Source organism: Athene noctua, chromosome 1 (genome assembly GCF_965140245.1).
Source record: "Athene noctua chromosome 1, bAthNoc1.hap1.1, whole genome shotgun sequence".
Lineage (NCBI taxonomy): Eukaryota > Metazoa > Chordata > Aves > Strigiformes > Strigidae > Athene > Athene noctua.
This window is the reverse complement of record NC_134037.1, coordinates 194,660,785-194,679,093: the sequence shown is the minus strand read 5'-3', so window position 1 is coordinate 194,679,093 and position 18,309 is coordinate 194,660,785. Positions and strand designations below refer to the sequence as shown.

General features: G+C 39.2%; 1 protein-coding gene across 4 annotated transcripts in view; it reads right to left on the bottom strand.

Moving 5' to 3' along the window:
- LOC141961836 (interleukin-1 receptor type 1-like) overlaps positions 1-18,309 on the bottom strand; it is a 33,987-nt gene continuing 15,678 nt past the window's right edge. For 3 of the 4 annotated variants that reach the window (XM_074909182.1, XM_074909189.1, XM_074909174.1), the window contains 5 exons: positions 16,050-16,170; positions 12,950-13,095; positions 11,254-11,397; positions 10,022-10,186; positions 5,109-8,553 (listed from right to left, as the gene is read on the bottom strand). In XM_074909182.1, coding sequence (XP_074765283.1) covers positions 8,177-8,553; positions 10,022-10,186; positions 11,254-11,397; positions 12,950-13,095; positions 16,050-16,170 — 953 coding nt within the window. In that variant the 3' untranslated portion in view covers positions 5,109-8,176. Of the gene's footprint in view, positions 579-5,108; positions 8,554-10,021; positions 10,187-11,253; positions 11,398-12,949; positions 13,096-16,049; positions 16,171-18,309 lie in introns of those variants that run through there. The other variant, XM_074909197.1, reaches the window with a different exon arrangement.

The window sequence follows — 18,309 nt, the reverse complement described above, 5'->3', positions numbered from 1 at the left end:
ATTCCGGAGTAACTGGTGTATGAAGTTGCAGGCCCATTAGCTAGTAATCTTGAAGCACGGCAAGAGCCATTGCAAGAGGTAATATCTTTCTTTGGGCCATCTAAAATAGTTCAAGGAACAGACAAGCTTTTCTGCAGAAAAAAACCCTAACATTCTACATTGTATATAATATACAATTGTAGAACAGAAATTCTTCTATTGAGGAAGAAATATTCAAAACCAATCAAGTAAGTGGCAGGGTATGCAAGAACTTTTGATCCAGAAAGGTTAAAATAAGAGTGAAAAATGGAAATGGAAAATGATAAACTAATGTTGCAGCATTTGGTTACATCACATTAGTCTGTTGTTTTGTTTCAATATGCTTATTGCCTTCATCTTGGAAACCGACTATCATGGCAGAGCAGAGAAAGCTGAGTTATATTGCAAAACCAGAATTGCAAGACGGACTGGGAAGCCAGCTCATGAGCGATGACAGCAGATGCTTGAAAAGGGAAGTCAAGGTGTGGCAGTAGTTATTGTCATGGAGGGAACTCACCAGGGGATCGGCCATTACCTTCATATCAATGTTTTCATCAGTACTGTCAGCAGAAAAAAAAAAAAAAAAAAGTTGAAAAGGTGAAATATGAAGTTTCCGTATGTAATTTATCAATAGCACAACAGTTGGAAGAAAAGTATGTGCCTGAGAGGCCTGGCTCGTAACGATGTTGCCCTGGTTTTGGCTGGGAGAGAGTTAATTTTCTTCATAGAAGTTTGTATGGGGCCATGGTTTGGATTTGTGCTAAAACGATGTCTTTGTTACTGCTGAGCAGTGTTTCCACACAGTCAAGGCCTTTTCTGCTTCTCACACCACCCCACCAGCGAGGACTGGGGGTGCACAAGGAGTTGGGAGGAGACACAGCCGGGACAGCTGACCCCAACTGACTAAAGGGATATCCCGCACCATGTGACGTCATGCTCAGCATATAAAGCTGGAGAAGAAGGAAGGGGGGGACGTTCAGAGCGATGACATTTGTCTTCCCAAGTCACTGTTATGTGTGATGGAGCCCTGCTTCCCTGGCTGAGGACCTGCCTGCTGATGGGAAGCAGTGAATTAATTATTTGTTTTGCCTTGCTTGCGTTCACACCTTTTGCTTTACCTATTAAACTGTCTTTATCTCAGCTCACAAGTTTTCTCTTTTACTCTTCCACTTCTCTCCTCCAACCTGATGCTGGGTGGTGGAGGTGTTGGTGGGGTAAGTGAGCATCTGAGTGGTGCTTAGTTGCTGGCTGGGGCTTCTCCACTAACGTGAGCTGGTTCAGATTGTCCTACAGCTGTGTGGTATCTGCAGCACAGCTCAGGCCTGCACCTACTCTCATCAGCTCTCACGTGGGTCACTGACTCCTCCATGCACATGCATCTTCAGTTTAGGACCCCAACAATGCTGTTTAGGGTCCTGGCCCACCTTCAGCTGAAATGTTGTGCAATATCCTGGTCAACACATTAACAAATTTGAAGAGACTTCTCATGGGAGGAGAACTACTAGTATACTATGGAAAATAGGAAACTTACCTTTCAGGAAGGATTAAGGTAATTTGGCTTGTCTAGGTTAAATTGAAGACAGACTACAACTGCTGTCTATAAATAATACATCCAGTATATACCAATGAAGGAGAATGTCTCAACTGTCAATGCATTAAAGCTACACATTTACAAGTTTCTAAGAATCAGGTCAAATGTCGTTCTTGAACAGCAATAATGGAGATGAGAATCCTAACTACTTTGTTGGGATTGAGTATGATATATCACAGAGAGAACAGTATAACTGAACACCTGAGATGGGAAGGAACTAGCTAAGGGGAAGAGGAAGCCCCTTCCCATCTCGTGTTTCCCAAGTTCAGGCCTTTTAGGCACTATATATACATTACACAGGTACACACTGTGAAGTTCCTGGTCACAGACAAGGAAAAAAATGCATTTATAATTACATACACAAGCTACTCACTGACAGAAAGTTGTGTCTAAGGGGCTTCAGATGAAGTCCTCTAAAAACTGGAGGGCAGAGTGTGGGGTAATAATTTAGCTGGGGAAGAGATAACATGGGAAAGTCCAAACAAATTTCTCCCATGAGGTTGTCTCCTGCAAGTCTTCACAACTGCCTACTTTGTTAAAGATTTCTTAGCAGTCCTAGGAGTGCATAATGCACTTTATCTGCATGATTATGCAAGCATATCCCCTATCTGCAGGCAAAGATGACAGGGGTTTTAATGCCAAGGCACAACATCAGACATAGAGTATATTTAAAATACTTCCATCTTGCAACAGTTAAAAATGCTGGGGCAAGGAGTCCTGCAACCAAGCAACCACAAGAATTTTGAGTTAAACCAGCAAAGAAAGACATAATGAAAGTATTGCATCAGTCAGCGGAACTTTCAAGCAAGTACAAAACACAAATATTTAGGTCTCCTTAAGCTGCCTACAGGGAGTTCTCTGGGCGTATCACAGAGACTCAAATCTCCCACTTGTGGTGGGGTTTTTTATTATTTAAAACTAGTCGAGAAATTATTCCAGCTTCTTTGTAAGAACTTCACTGTAGGTCATTACAACGTGATCTTCAGTACAAGCAAAGGAACAGAGCATTTCGGTTCACTTACTGGGAAAAAAAGTCTTAGGAACAAGTGCTTGGTACAACTTAAATTCTTTCTTTCTATACTTATTATTTTAGTTCTACTTAATTATTTAATACGTCTTAAATTTTTCTGGTTCTCATTAATATTCTTTCTAGAAGTTCAGTTGTCCAAGTATCCACATAAATTGTGGTTTGTTGGAAAAAATCCACAACACTGGAACTGTAATAATATTTATGCTGGTAGCCTCGGTAGAGCAAAGATTGCTCAGGGAAGGAACAACATCCAGAGGTCCTGAGTGCATAAAGCAATAGTTGAATCTCAAAAGAGGGACTGAAAAAAGAAGCACCAGCAAACTACAGAATGGGTCTTTGCTGCTTATTCCTTTGGGATCAGTGGGAAATCGGGGGTGGTAACCTTAACTCGATGTTAAATCAAGTGTTGGCACTGGAACTTCTCATATTTCAGCCTCTCACAGTGCTGGCGGTTCATCACCTGTATGCATGCTGGGACTATGATGGGAGGAAACCTGGGCAAAGCATGCTTATGACTCCCTTTTAGCTGCAGACAGGGTTTTCTTCCAGGGAAATCCACAGAGCTGGTTTGAATCCACATTACATCCTGGTGTGGGGTCAGGATGCAGCTCAGGCTCAACAGCACTGAAGAACTAACACATCCCGTAATACAGCTATAGCCCTTGACAGCTCTCAAAGGTTTTATTTACACTTCTGCTTGTCCCCAGAAGACTTACTTGCCTAGACTTGCATTTCTTCCACTCCTGAGGCAATGAAGGTGCTGTGCTGTGCTAGAAAGGTCTCCAAACTGCCCATGTTCACCCTCTACAGTCTGATGAACTGCCTCATACTGCGACCTGACTAATACTCAGCACACTCGCCTTCCAAGAACATAACACGTGTTGATAGAACTTCCAGGCCAGTGATTTTCACCTCAAATTTTCACTCTCCACTCATAACCAATATAATTTGAGTAGGAAAAAGTAGCTGCTGACAAGAGCAATAAAGAGTAACTGGGTAACAGCTGGGTTCCTGGGCTATGAATCTGCACGTGGATATGCTTCTAAACACAGAAAACACAAAACTATTAACAGATTGTTAATAATTCTGTTAAGACTTCTTGTTTTAGAAAAGTTTACTATAACTGAAGAAAACAGTTTTCTTAGTTGTTTCAGTTTAACATTCCTCAGGAATACAGAGAATCATCATGTCAAACTTTCGGATTTAGATAAAGAAATGATAGAAAATCCATAGAATCACATTACTTTGTTACACAATAGACTGAAAAGTAAACTAATAACTTTTACATAGAAGTTATATTGTTTTCCCAAGCAATTATATGTGATTTGCATAAGTAATTCCCTCAATTCCTTTTACAGTCATATCAGTTAGTACAAGATGCTCTCTTAATCTAAGAAATCTTCTGTCTTTAAGCGGATTACATTCCTAAATTCATTAATAATTATTAAAACATGGACAGATAACACAAATAAAGAACTTAATTCAAAATCTATAGTATTACTTCTCAAGAATGCAGCAAGTAATTTTGCTGGTAACAGTATAATTCTTTTCACATTAAGATATCTCTGAAAACTTTTTTTCTTTATTTTTCACTTTGCATATCACAGATAACTGCTGGGTTTGCCTACGATGTGCTGACAAGCCTGCTACAAACTCTGCAAAGCCAGAGCAGTCCATCAAGACAAGGCATGTGGGAAAGGGTAGTGGAGCTTGCTGATGTGCCCCAGATGCACTGAGCAGCCTTTGCTTCTAGAGCCATTCTAGCCAAGGGAAGTATCACTTTATCATCCACATTTGTGTGGATACATGTACAGATAACTAAGTTGTCCTTTCCAAATGTAATCTAAAAAGTGAAGAGAGGCAGAGAAAAGAACTAAGCATATCAAAACAACCAGATACAACACCTTGATATACAAAGTCCTGTTACATAAATAACACCTTTATCTTTTACAGCAGGATGTATTTACTATTTAAGCAGAAGCTGAAAAGAAAATGTTTCAATTTAATCACAGAGCATTTAAATAATTAAAAATATTTTAGTTACACTACTATTTATAAAAAAAGATCTTCCTCTGTTTGATGTCTCCAGCATTTCCCCAGCTCTTGAGGAGGTGCAGCAGAAGGTTGCTCAGTGGGGCACTGCTGGGGACCATGCTGGTCTCAGAGCAAGGCAGCAGCCTTGGGGCTGCAGTAGCTTCACTCCACTGCAAGCTGAGTACAGGACAAAGCAGAACCAAGCTCACAGCTGCTGTTTGCCCAGGCGGTGTGAGGTGGTTAGTGCTAATGCTGTGCCAAGACCAGACTAACACAGTGGTTAACAAAACCCCTTCCACACACACACATTCAGCAGCCTGAATGAAGATCTAATAGAGCAGTCTTGCTTAAGACACTTCAAGTCTAGACTGCTGCTTGCCATTGCTCATTCTCAGCATGCTTTAGTGGAAGAATAAGGAAGAAAACCAGCAGTGCTATAAGAAAAAATATGTAGTGCCTTTATTGAATCAAGAAATGGATCTTTTTTCAAAGTGCCTTTACATAACACACATGAAAACTTTAGCATCATTTGTATAAATATATCAAAAGTAACAATTAGGGGGGTTTTTCAAAAAAACAGTATTTTGGCTCAGTAAAGTAACTTTCCTATCCCTAAATGTAGGGATCACAAGTAGCAGTTTTTCATTCAATCTATTCCAGTTGGCAAAAATAATTCAGGAGGCCCAAGGTTGCTCGAACTCTGTTGGCTGGCCTGCATACTGCATGCTGTCAAGGTGGAAGCACAAAGTCAGTATTAGACCCTAGTCCTCAGAGTACAAATACCATACTTCCAGTGTCTGGTCTTCACATTTGATAGAGGAATCTTCTTACAGAAGAGTTCTGTGACCAAACCATACTGCTTCTGTCCTACCAAATTCTTCTGTTGATGCGAACTGTAACAATTAGCCTTGCTCAGATGGATCTCAGTAACTTCAGATGGATCTCAAGGCTCTTTGACCCTACAAGCTGCCACTGAACACACTCCATATTTAAAAGCAAACTGTGTGCAACAGCTAAGTGAATGTGGCACTTCATGATCAGAACTGATGCTCCCTTGACACTGCTGTCTTAAGCACAGAATGAGAACAGAATATAAGCATGTACATTGATCTATACATACACGACATTCATCAATAAAACACTCCAGTACCATGTCAGTTTGAAATAGTCTGATGTTTCAAATGCACTTTTTCCCCTCCTATCCCAAAATGAAGAGATTCTTATTCCATTCTGGCCAAACACACACTCAATTCACAAAGCTCATACGGCACTGTCTCTAAGAAGCAGAGGTTCAAGTTTCCAGCATACACTGAGGTAACCAGAGCACTTTAAGAACCTATTTCCACTGGTTTTGTCACTTATCAGGCAGAACACCAGGCTCATACCATCCCACGTTCACTGGGAAGTTCTTCTGTGGGATGGCATCTCACACTGTCAGTTTTGTTTGGTTGAGGATGGAGGCATAAGAAGATAAATGCTTGAGCCATGAAAAAAGAACAAGCCAACGCTACAGTGTCAAAATGAGTAGACAAATTCTGAAGGATGCAGAACATGAGCATTTTCAGATGAACAAGTAGAAATATCAAAGGACCAACTCAAAGGGAAAATTTCCACCTAATACTGTGTTAGCAACAGCCTTCAAGGACATCTTGGAGAGTGATGCAGTACAACAGTAAGTTGCTTGTTCCAAGATAAGGGAGCTGCAAGGGAAAAGACAGGCTGGAGTTTGAATGAGAGGAGAGCAAAGGGTGCTGCAAGAGAGAGAAGCTGACAGGACACCCATAAGAATGCAGAGTTGCAAGCAGCAGATAAAGACACTAACAGTCAAATCCTGAAGCTTCCATTCACAACTAGATCTCATAACTTAAAAATGTAACCTTCAAGGACAGACTGAAAAGCACAGACAAATTGGCTCTCACACCTCCCGCTCCTATAAAATTTATAGCAATAAAGATGTCATTAAACCAGATTTGATATTTTTTAAAATCAATCAAATCAATTTCCTCCCCCAAAAAAGAAGTGATCATTACAAACTACATCACTGCCTACACACGAGTCAAACATAACTTCAGAGTTAACAATTGTGGCATACATAATACTGTTAAAGAAAAAAAAAAAGGAAATAAAGGACTCAACACACACAGTATGTTTTACCAAGCTCCTTTCCCAACAAGCTGTTTGGAAGGTACTCATCCAGCCTCAACTCATCTAGCCTCAGCCAAATGCAGTACAGTCAACCTCAGATTCCTTACACCATCAGGGCAGAGGGAAAGGAGAAAAGTAAGCAGCTGCAGGGGGTAATGCAGGACATCTCACTCTCTCACTTTAAGGAGCACTGGGCAATAATGCTGTTTTAGCTCTGTTTTCTAAACATATCTGGAGCAAAAAAGCATGGTCCCACCACCCTTTTTCTTCTCACAATGCATTCTGAACCCTCCAGGAACCACATAAACTCATTAACCTGGAAGAAAGCTATCCCAAGGGAAAGACAATTTCTGCCACATTAATCTGTTCAGCAAGCTTCAGCTTTCAGAGCTGACACATGCTAGAGCCAGCATCCTGGCTGGCAACAGGAAGGACGACCTGCTCTCCTTCAGTAACAGTGACCCATGAGAAGTGGGTGCCCTGAAGCCCCTTGATCTGGTCCTTAAGGTAAGGCAGATGAAGCCAACCATCCTGTACTCCCCATGAGAGAGTCTGTGTCATTAGCTAATTGTTCCACTTGAGAAAACTAAGAACAAATACATTAAGCCACTTAATTGGAAAAAAAAAAAATCCTCTGGAGATTAATTTTGTGACTCAGTACAGCATTACAATGGTATTTTTACAATGTCTGCATGGGACAATTGACTAAAAATGGTACAGTTCTTTAGAATGTAAAAAAGGTCAGGGAAAAGTATTTATGCTTTGTCAGGTTCAATTGCACTTTTGTGGGGCTGGGGTTGTCCCTTACCTTTCCTCTTGGATTATGTCACTGATGCAGTAACACAGAGGGATTTATCTTTCAGCAAACTGAACAAGGCAAATAACAAACTTGTAACAAAAGAAAAGTTTTGTGTCATTTCATTAAAAAAGAAACAAAAACATTTACTGGCATCAACCATGCCCATGACATAGTATCACAATTATAATTCATATAGTTCCCGTCATATTCAACCTTTAATTGCAAGAAATGAGTTTTCTGAGGGTTTTGACAGTTTTCCCCTTCCATTTTTAATACCAAAAGAATTCCATCAAATCACAGTGCAATTCCTGGAAAAGGCCTCATGTACTTCCTATGTGGTTTCCATGTCATCAATGTGCTGCTGACAGCAGTTCAAGGTGTTCTGTTGAACTGGCTTGAAGAAAAAATTATTCATGTCTGTAGATGAAGTTGTAGTACCTTCAATCCAGAAAATTTGGACAAGATTGTCTGCACAAAACAGATACATGTAACCCTCAATCAAGCCATCACCAACTACGTGAACTGAATTAGCCATCGGGTGTCATTTTTCTTTGGTTATTTAGGGAGAATTAAGGTTTTTTGGTAACAAATGCAATGCTGATGAAGATCCATTTTTTCTGGATGGCATGTGGTAGCGCACTTTCTTCCAGAATCTGGTACTTGCTGAGTGAGACCTTTCTGAGAAGTCCCCTTTCCATCGGATAACCCCATGCTTTTGCTTAACATATTTGATGGATTCTGGCATGGCAGCATAATCTTGTATTTTTTCAAGTTCAATGAGAATTACTTTAATGCCATCTTGGATAAGAGCATTATACATGGCTAGCTGCTTTTCAGACACGTCTTCTAGAATACTGTAACAGGAAGGTTCTGGTACTAAAACAATTATCACTCTTCTACTTTGACGGATTTTTTCATCAGCAATGCTGATCGCAGCTGTAGAGAAAAAGGTTGTGCAAAATTAAGGCTGTACGTTTCTAGTTTTTGTTACCAACATGTTGCAGCTGGTTCACTCACTGTTTGATACTTGAGCCAACACACTTTAGCTCACAAAAAGGAACAGGGTAAGGGCATGCAAGCAGTTACATTGGGTTAGCCAACAAGTTGAGATTTGGCCAATGCAACACAATCTGACCCCATCAGACTGCATGTCTATATTTTTGTGTTGCATAAACAGAAAAGACCTATCAAGTTATCTCTCTAATTCCATTTTATTAATGTCATAGGTGCAATTGCAAAAAAAACAAGTTCCAAAAATATAGGCCTAGATAAAACTATGGCCTTTTTCCTTAAACTGCTTGTTCTGATATGCTTAACTGGTTTTTGTTACATATAAGCAGAAGACAAAGCAAAGAATCCTCCCTTCAGTGGCATTCCAGACAATTAATTCTAAAACAGCAAAATATGGTAAATACCACAAAAAAACCCCATACAGGTTAACCCTGAGAACAGATTATTGCATTTTTTCAAGCTAGAAGAATAAAGCAGCACTTCAGATTCTACTTTTCAGGGAACCCTTCCTTCTCAAACCACTACCAAAAGCCTTCAGATGTAAAAAAGTGATTCATGAACCACCTCACATAGGTTTATTCACATCCAATTGTTTTTTTGAAAACTTCTATTTAAGGCCTGCTCTGCAAATTTATTCAGTATCAGTATTATATTTTTAAAATCATAGGACCAGGAAGGATTGAGAAGACTTTTACCATTTCACATCACATAAACAGTCAGTGGGACAGACTTCACCATTTTCAGTGTCAGATGCTAGAAACTTAAATTTAATGTGTATATGCACACAGAGAAAACCTTCACAATGATTTCAAAGCCTTGCAAGGAAGACAATGCTTTATAGGAACTTCCACCATGGACAAGCAGTTTTTGATACAGCCAGTTGTTCCCGATAACTTAGTGTTGCTCTGTGTTCTTTTTTTTCCACCTGCACTAACCCTTTATAGCATCCCACTGGTTTGACAGCAATCCTCAGAGAAAACAAGTGAAACAGTAGAGAAGCCATCTTGTCAAATGGCACCTCAAAGCAACAGGCTCTTTTCACACCACTCATGAGACCTACTTTTCCATGTTTCCTGACACTATCCATCATTCACAGCCACAATTTCAACACCTCTTCCCCTCATCATCCTTCCATCTCCAGATGTCTAGGCTAGCCAGACACTGAAACAACCTGAAGAGATACATAATGACAAGGGAAAGGCTGAGATAAACAGACTTCATGGGAGCACCCAGTGCTGTATTTCTCATTCTCCACCAGAGAGAACGAGAAAATCATAACTCATTAGATGGTGGAAGATATTTAGAATCAGATCTGAATGAATGCCTGTTTCTGAGTTGTATTTGCAGCTGCCAATGAGAAAACTCAAGTGTCATTTCTCTTCAGATAGCTTACCTTCTCCTGGTAAATCATCCCTCCCAAATATGAAGAGGTTATATCCACACTGTCCTTCTAAGACCTCTGGCAATATCTTCAGGGCAAAAGTATCTGATGAATACAAGCAGCTCGCTCTGTTTTTTGGATACAGAACGTAAGCATCATAGATCTTTCCATCTGAAACTAAAAAGTGAGCAACAGGACTAATATAAAAATGGATTCTAAAGACACAAAAGCAAGCAAGCAAACAAATTTTAAAAAATTTTCTAAATTCTGTTTGTTCCCCACTTGAATCATTTTTAGGTCCTAATCCTGCTACCATCTAAGCATCTATAATTACACTAAGCCTGAAATATTTGTACAATCAAGCCTTCTAGAATTCAGTATGCTGGATCTGGATAGGCAAAAAACCCCTACAAAATTAAGTAAGGTTGAATGTTCTTTTTTGAACTCTAAATAAAAAAATGTTATCACTGAATTATCTGGAAAATAGTGGTCCCAGTAGTACAACTGACTACTTAAAATTCCAGCTGCCATATAATGCATAGGTCATTTTTGCAATCTGGAGTTTCAAAACACAGCAACCACTTAGACATGAAAACAAAAACTAAGTATTTGACAGATTTCAAGGTCTGAATTGTATTAGATATTTTAGAATAAACTTATCAGAAAGACTAAATTTAAGAGACTTCACAAAAAATCTAACAGAACCTCAATACCTCTAGAAGATATTTTCTGTTTCTCTAGCCAGGCACCAACTCTCAGATGTTTGGAAGCGACCCATACTTCAGCATACTCTCATAGACAGCACCCCTATCAACATTTTTCTGAATGCCAGGATTTTGCAGAAAGTAAAATAATCAGAAGTGCCTTCAAATAGAAAACAAAAGAAGTGAAATTTGTCCTGTTTTGGCTATAGAAAATAAAAAACACCCAACAATTCCACTGTATTACTGCTTTCTGTAAGAACAGTAATTAAAAGAAATTTGAACAACTCCTGTCAGAACAGCAGTCAAACCACTGAAGTGGATCTTCAGGGAAAGAAATAATAGTACTGGATTCCTGGAAAGTTGCTGTTTTTCCCCCCTGTAGATACTTTTGTTATCTGAACTAATTCTAAACATCCTAAAAACACGTTACCCTTTCAAAAATCCCAAGGAAGACCAATCACACTTTATAAGGTCAACTCATTGCTTTGCACGAGAAGGTGGATGCTCATTATAACACATGGCACTGTTACACAAACATACCTTTTTTACCCAGGAAAGGATAGCAGGAGTCCCGATACCAAAGTACAATATCAATTTTGAAGATCTTGTAGATAAAGAGAGTGAAAAATACTAAAAAAACCAAAGAAACTCCTCCTCCAATTAAGTAACCCTGAATGTTCCGAGCTGCATAGAATGGAGTAAGATGAGAGAAAACAAAATAGTTACACACTAGAACCAGAGAAAGACAAAAGACATGTTAAAAAATTGTTTGGTCATTAAAATATTTTTTTTAAAAAGGATTGAATGAATGAATAGGAGAAAGTTTTTCATGTATGCTTTCTGCAAATACTGTTACTTGACAAGCCTAGTTCTACCTTTCAGAGGAAAGATACCTTGGCAATGTGACAAATGAGGCACTCTTCAGCTGAAACACCAAAATATTGACATATATCCCAGTGCAGTAGTAGAGTGAGAATTCTTGCAGAAGATTTTGTCGGTCAGCAAGAAAGTTAGTGGGGAGGCGATTTCCTGACCATGCTGTTCTACCCAGACCAACCAGCTTTCCATTGTCTCTAGCCTTTTGGAAAATCTGTCATTGAACCTACTCATTTGTTGTCTTTAATACATTTGTTGTCCTTAAAACAAACACACACCCTATCCAAACTGCAGCTTTTAGTTCATGTATATTAAAGGATTTCTGAGGTTAAATCCTACCCTGACAATATTTATGAAGAACTTATGTAACAAACTAGAGCTCAGATCCACCTTCAGTCAAATATTTGTTTATAATGTGGCCAGTTAAAGGTAAGTTTGAGAATATTTGTCAAAGGATTGGCTCACGGTTGACAAAGCCAACTCATACAAGCCTCTGAGACTCTTCTGCAGGTAAATTTTTTAAAAATGGGCACATTATATTTGTTGATTTGGTATCTGGTATCTTGTGTATCTGTCTTTTCTGTGTATCTGGGTTTTTTTCTTCAACCTTGCATCTGAGTTTTTAAAGCTCACCTTTACCTTTAAGTTCATCTCTTAAAGAAAGAACTTCATGCTAACCAGCAACAGGTCAAATTTATCTGTGCCTCTAGGCACAAGACTGGGGTCTCAAACAAGTGGCATGATGCTTCCTATCACCATGCATGAGCCTATGGACACAGTGATAACACAGCACATGCATCCGTAATGAAAAGTCCATAACCTTTCCAAGTAATCTATTTCATTCCCTCACTATCATTATTGTTAGTATTTCTCTTAACTAATAGATTTTTTTTTTTTTTTCTTTCTCCTGGCAATCTGAGCCCAGTATTTGTTACTGAAGGACAGGACAACCAGGTCCACATATACATTCATGTCTTTTTGATAGTCTGTTCCACACTTTGTTATTGGCCATTCTCACTGCTTTCCTAGATACACAATCTCCTCTGAACCACATGCTTCTTTAAGTACAAGTTTGTCAAATGAAGCACAGCATACCACTGAGGTCTCATACTTGCTTCAAATAAATTGGAGTCTTTCCATTAATGTTTCCTAAAACACTGAATGAAAGAAGAGAAAGCAAATTTAAAGTGCTGTTTTCTTAAATTTTGCTAGGAAAAATTCACAAAGAAAAGGTACTGAGCTGCAATGCCCACTTTGCACAATGGTACGTCATGCAGTTTTAGCTCTAGGTAGGGTGTTATCAAACTAACTGTGAAGTAAGCATCATCGATCACCATTTTATCAAGATGAGATCTCTTACCTGGACGTTCCAATTTTATGTAGGCTGTAAATTGTTGAGAACCATATATGAAGTGACAGAAAAATTTATGAGCATAATCCTTCACTTGCACTTTTGAAATGTTAAATTTTGTTCCAGATACAGCAAGTCCATGAGGCATCCCCTCTCTGTCATTAAAAAAAGGGTAGAAAGAAAACATCTGTAGGGAAACTGAAGTAGCAGGGCTTAATATGAGATAGATTCATCTATCCACAAATAAAAGAGCATTCATTTTTTACTTCTATAAACCTAAGAAGCCATTGAAGCACAGTAAGTATCACCCCTGTAACAAACAGCTTCATGACCAGAGGTGATTTGACATTTTCCATACACGTGGGGTTGTTGGGGGTTTTTTTGCTGGGTGGGACAAAGTGCACCATTAGAAGTTTCGAAGATGATACAAAACTCAAAACACCAAAAGGTCATGCTGCCCTGACTGGCTGGAGAAATGGGTTGACAGGAACCTCATGAAGTTCAAAGCAAAATGCAAATCTTGCACCTGAGGAGGTATAATCAGTCCCCAGGCATCCTGGACTGCATTAAGAGCAGCACTGTCAGCAGGTTGAGGGAGATGACCCTTCCTCTCTACTCAGCACTGGCGAGGTCACACCTGGAGCAGGGGGCCAGCTCTGGGCTCCCCAGTACAAGAGATGGGGATTTACCATACAGGACCATAAAAATGATTAAGGGAGCGAAACATGTGTCATATGAGAGAGCAGGGACTGTTCAGCCTTGGAGAAGAGCAGACTCTGGGGCAGGAGGTTGGATCTTATTGATGTGTGTAAATACCTGATGGGAGAGAGTGGAAAAAAGGGAGCCAGGCTCCTTTCAGTAGTGTCCACTGACAGGACAAGATAATACACACAAACTGAAACACTTTCCCATCTGAAATTCCATCTGAACACTGTTTTTTACTGTCAGGATGGTCAAACATTGGGACAGGTTGCCCAGAGAAGTTGTGAAGTCTCCACCTGTGGAGATATTCAAAACCCAGCTGGACACAGCCCTGAGCAACCTGCTCTGTCTGACCCTGCTTGAGCAGGGGGGTTGGACTAGGCAATCTCAAGAGGTCCCTTCCAACCCAAATGATTTTGTCATTGAAAGACTATTCAAACCATTAATAACTAGTAATAAAAGCGTCAAGAAAAAAATCGTCTTCCAGAATTCTTTATACCGATGATGAAGCCAAAACCCTTCTAGGCATACTAAAAGACTCCCTGAGCACAGTGTCCACAGTCAATGGCACCAACCAACACAAGAAATAATTATAAACAAAATTCACAAAAGGTGGGCGACCCTCATGTTGAAAGACAACAAACATGGTGATAACGCCTTTATGTCCAATGTTTATTGTCACAAGAGGCTTGGGCATATAATATGCTATCCTGCTAAACACCATCACGCTCTAAGGTAGATTTTTACCAGTATAAGGTGGGAAGGGACACAGTGAGAAGGTACCTACAAGCTGGTATCCTACTCTATATACCAAAGTGACATCACCTTATGTACTCAAGGAGGAAAACTCATTTTGCAGAATACCCTGAAGAGCTGGTTTCTATTACATAAATAATTGCCAGCAACTTCTACATAGGATACCAATGCAAACCCCATCATTTTACAACATGTTCAGATTTGTTCAAGTCAGTTTTAACTTTTCTCCCAGCAGAGAAAAGAGTTACCTCCTAGGGGTAAGCCCTCAAGTCCATAATGCTGGCCATTCCTAGTGTCCTTTGCTAATAGCAAATGCTTCACAAATTTAATTACTGAGAAATTTCAACTATCTTTTGAAATAAAACATTATTATTGCAATTAGATTAATTTCACTGATACTGGTTAACTTACTTGGAACTATTAATCCTAATTAGAACTTGCATAGGATGTATTTGCACATCTCCATCTCTGGCAAGGGGAGATTATCAGGCAAGACAGTGATCAGAAATGGAAATCACTTCCAAGCAAGCCAAAAATCTTAACAGAGAATTGCTTCAAGTTAAATATATTAAATGCTTTTCAGGAAGAAGTGTTTAATAGCAGGATCAAGCTGATTTCAGAAGAAGCTGAAGTTATTATAACTTTAAACAGCTATACAGAGCTGCACATGTGTCTTATCTGGTAAAGCTGAGAAATTTCATGTCCTAAAGAATAATGGACTTAGTTGTGCCTTAAGAAATCATAAGCTAGGGCCCTAATATTTATAGGCAAAACAACAAAGTATACAGATCTTTAATGAAGGTAATAATTCCCCCTAAAGGAGCTTGGGGACAAAGTAGAACTAAGATCCCTTCAGGAGGCCAGACACAGATGAATTAAAACATCATTTTAAAAGCAGTGTGCAACCTAACTCTAGCCATATTTTGCACTGATTGTGGCACTTGGTGAAGACAGCAATGCTTCTGTGTCAGCATGAACTGATCAGTTGAGGGTTGTTTTTTTTCCTTTCTTTGCACTACATTTTAAGGGTTATATTTAACAGCAGTGATTGATACAATGAAAAGCGAACAGTACATCCACACTCTGCTACAGCACAGACAGCCACCAACAAAGGTCCTACTCTCTCAAAAGAATTGCTGGTTTTATCAGCTTGTATTTAAATTTTCTGACCATAAAAAATGCCCTAAAATATCCTGCAGCAAGAACTTCTGCTTTGTGTTCTTGAGCATTGGCAGCTGTGTCTGTACTCAGAAAAGGGCCAACTTCAAACAAAACCAAGTTGGGTGATTTTTTGCTTCTGAACAATCTATCCTTCCCATATTAATGACAGAGGGCAGGCTTTAATGTATTAGTAAGAAGGATTGCATAAGAACAAATGCATAAATAAACCTTATGAAATTATATGTTTCACAGCAGCATTATAAAAACCTACATACAACTGCTTCATTACATTTGTATCAGATACATCAGTATTTAAAAGTGGTTATTGTTTTCAAAACCAAGCAATAAGAATATAATGTACTTGATGCAGACTTCTAATCAGTCTTTTGGTGACTATTGACATTTGACTGTATGGTGAATTCACTGCAAATTAACTGCAGATTACTTCACCTACAAATGCACTTACAATTCAATGTGTAAGAATACTTACTCATAAAACTGTTCCCTGTAGGTGCTATCAAAGCTATCGACATCCTCATCATTAACTTGCCAGAATGGAATCAAGCCATTTATGCCACTTGATATATTACATTCCATAACTACATGAGAGCCTACAAAAAAAAAAAAAAAAAAAATTTAAACACGGCAATTGAAGGTCTTGTAACAGAAGCAGGATCAAGTGATATGGGAACAGCTGGGAAAAGGAGGGATATCAAAAAGCCCACTTACTTCATGAAAAGCAGAGTCCTTAAAACTCATCCATTTGTAATCTGCCCTTGGGTGTCTCCAATTTGAATGTAAATTCTACTCTAAATGTAGGTGTCTAAATGTTCACATCTACATGTAAGCTAGATGCCTAAGCTAGTAACAGAGTTTAGCTCTGCTGGAGTCCACTCACACTAAAGTAGGCACCTGGACCTTATCAACTGAACGGCTCTCCGGACTCCACTGACTCCACTGAAAGATCTCCAGGGCCCATATTAGTTGCATGTACACAGTATGGTGACATCTGAGATGCCCTCCAGCATCCAAGGCATCTGTATAGAGATGGCAGACAGGACTCTGGAACTTCCAAGAAACCTGCATTGCTAGAGTTAGACCACCTAAAACGGCACTAGTCATCTGTGTGTAAGCAACTGAATTAAGCCCCAACCCCCCACTGATAACAGCATGAATTAAGGATGCTAGCTCATATGCAGATACCCAAATTTAGACAACTACACCCTGGAGCAGAATCCCATTCTTAGTGACCATGCATATCTTTACTCCAGATCAGTCTTTTGGCCAACACTGTCCACTGGGATGGTTTCTGAATACTCTCACACTCTGCTCCCAGAGCAAGATCAGCTGTCACTCAGCTCCTTTGCTACCGAGAGTCCACATCTTACAGAATACCTCAGTATTAAGAAAGCAAGCCAAGCTGCAGAATATATTTATGTACCTCAGAGAGCTCCATTTACAGGAATGTAAGCAGCTTTCTTGGAGTCCTTTCATTCTATATTTTACCTATGGAAGTTATGATTTGATAGGAGAAGGTAGGCTCTCTGTTCACCTATGTAAAGATCTCAGTGTTTCATTTCCTAGAAACACATCAGATTTAGATGCTTCCATCAAGGGATAGTCTCTATCAAAAGTATGGAATTAAACCTTTAGCTCACATGCAGAGCAGTTACTTGAACAAGAATTCACATAGAAATCATGGAAGACATTGGGGACCTCTCTTCTGTCTTTTCATCACAATAATGAATTTTTCTAAAGATGTGGTTCAATGCATTGCACAGCTCTTCAAAAGGAAAAGCTCTTCAAAACTCCTCGAGTGTTTCATGCCCTCCATTTTCATACATTCAGGAATGTAGTGCTCAGTTTCTAAACATCCTTCTCCTGCCATATGTCATTCAAAAGGCACACAGGTGTTTCCAGGTTCTGCCCCACAGGCAGCCAGGCATTTAATAAGAGCAAAGATTTTTTTTCCCCAACATCCCATTAAAGGAACAGAGAATATTATTTTTGAATGGCAGTGCCTTTTTAAAAAGCAGCAAAAAAACTTCACTAACTTCTTTTAAAGTGTCCCCCTCTAGTAAGGAATCATTCGTAGTTGTTCAGTAGCCACAATAAACCCACTTTGTGATGAAAGCTTTGTGTCTCCTTTTAGTCTCACATGTGACTGCTTTCCTAATGTCTATAAGGCAATCAAGGTTTTTTCATCTTAGCAGGTCTAAGGCATCCAATAATACCAGCAGCTTTTAGTTAATGAGTGTCATAACAAATATGGACCAAATGCTATTCTAAAATAAGGAGTCTGAACAAGATGTCCCATAACACATCTTAATATAGTCTGAGTCACAGGCATCCCCTGGACTAATAATTGCTAAATTATCCATTTTCTCAGCAAGTACTATAAGGATTAAGGAAGTCCTATAGGATATCTTCAGTAAATTAAAGAGCCTCTAAAGGGCCTATGCAGATCAGGTTTCTTCTGAGTAGAGGCTGCATTGGTAAGAATTTTTCTGAATTAAACTGGAAGTCATAACTAATAACCAGTCAGAACTGGGGATGAGATTTACACATTTTAATGGGTGGGAGATGCAGTACAGGGAAGCCTCATAGTAATATTACATTGTTTCTTCAACAGTTACAATTACAAAGGAAAAGGAAAGTTTTCACATATAAAGATTAGGGTTGTGTAAGGTAAGAAATGACCATGGGAAGTCTCCCTATTTCAGTCTAAAATCTGGTGAACAGATTTCCTT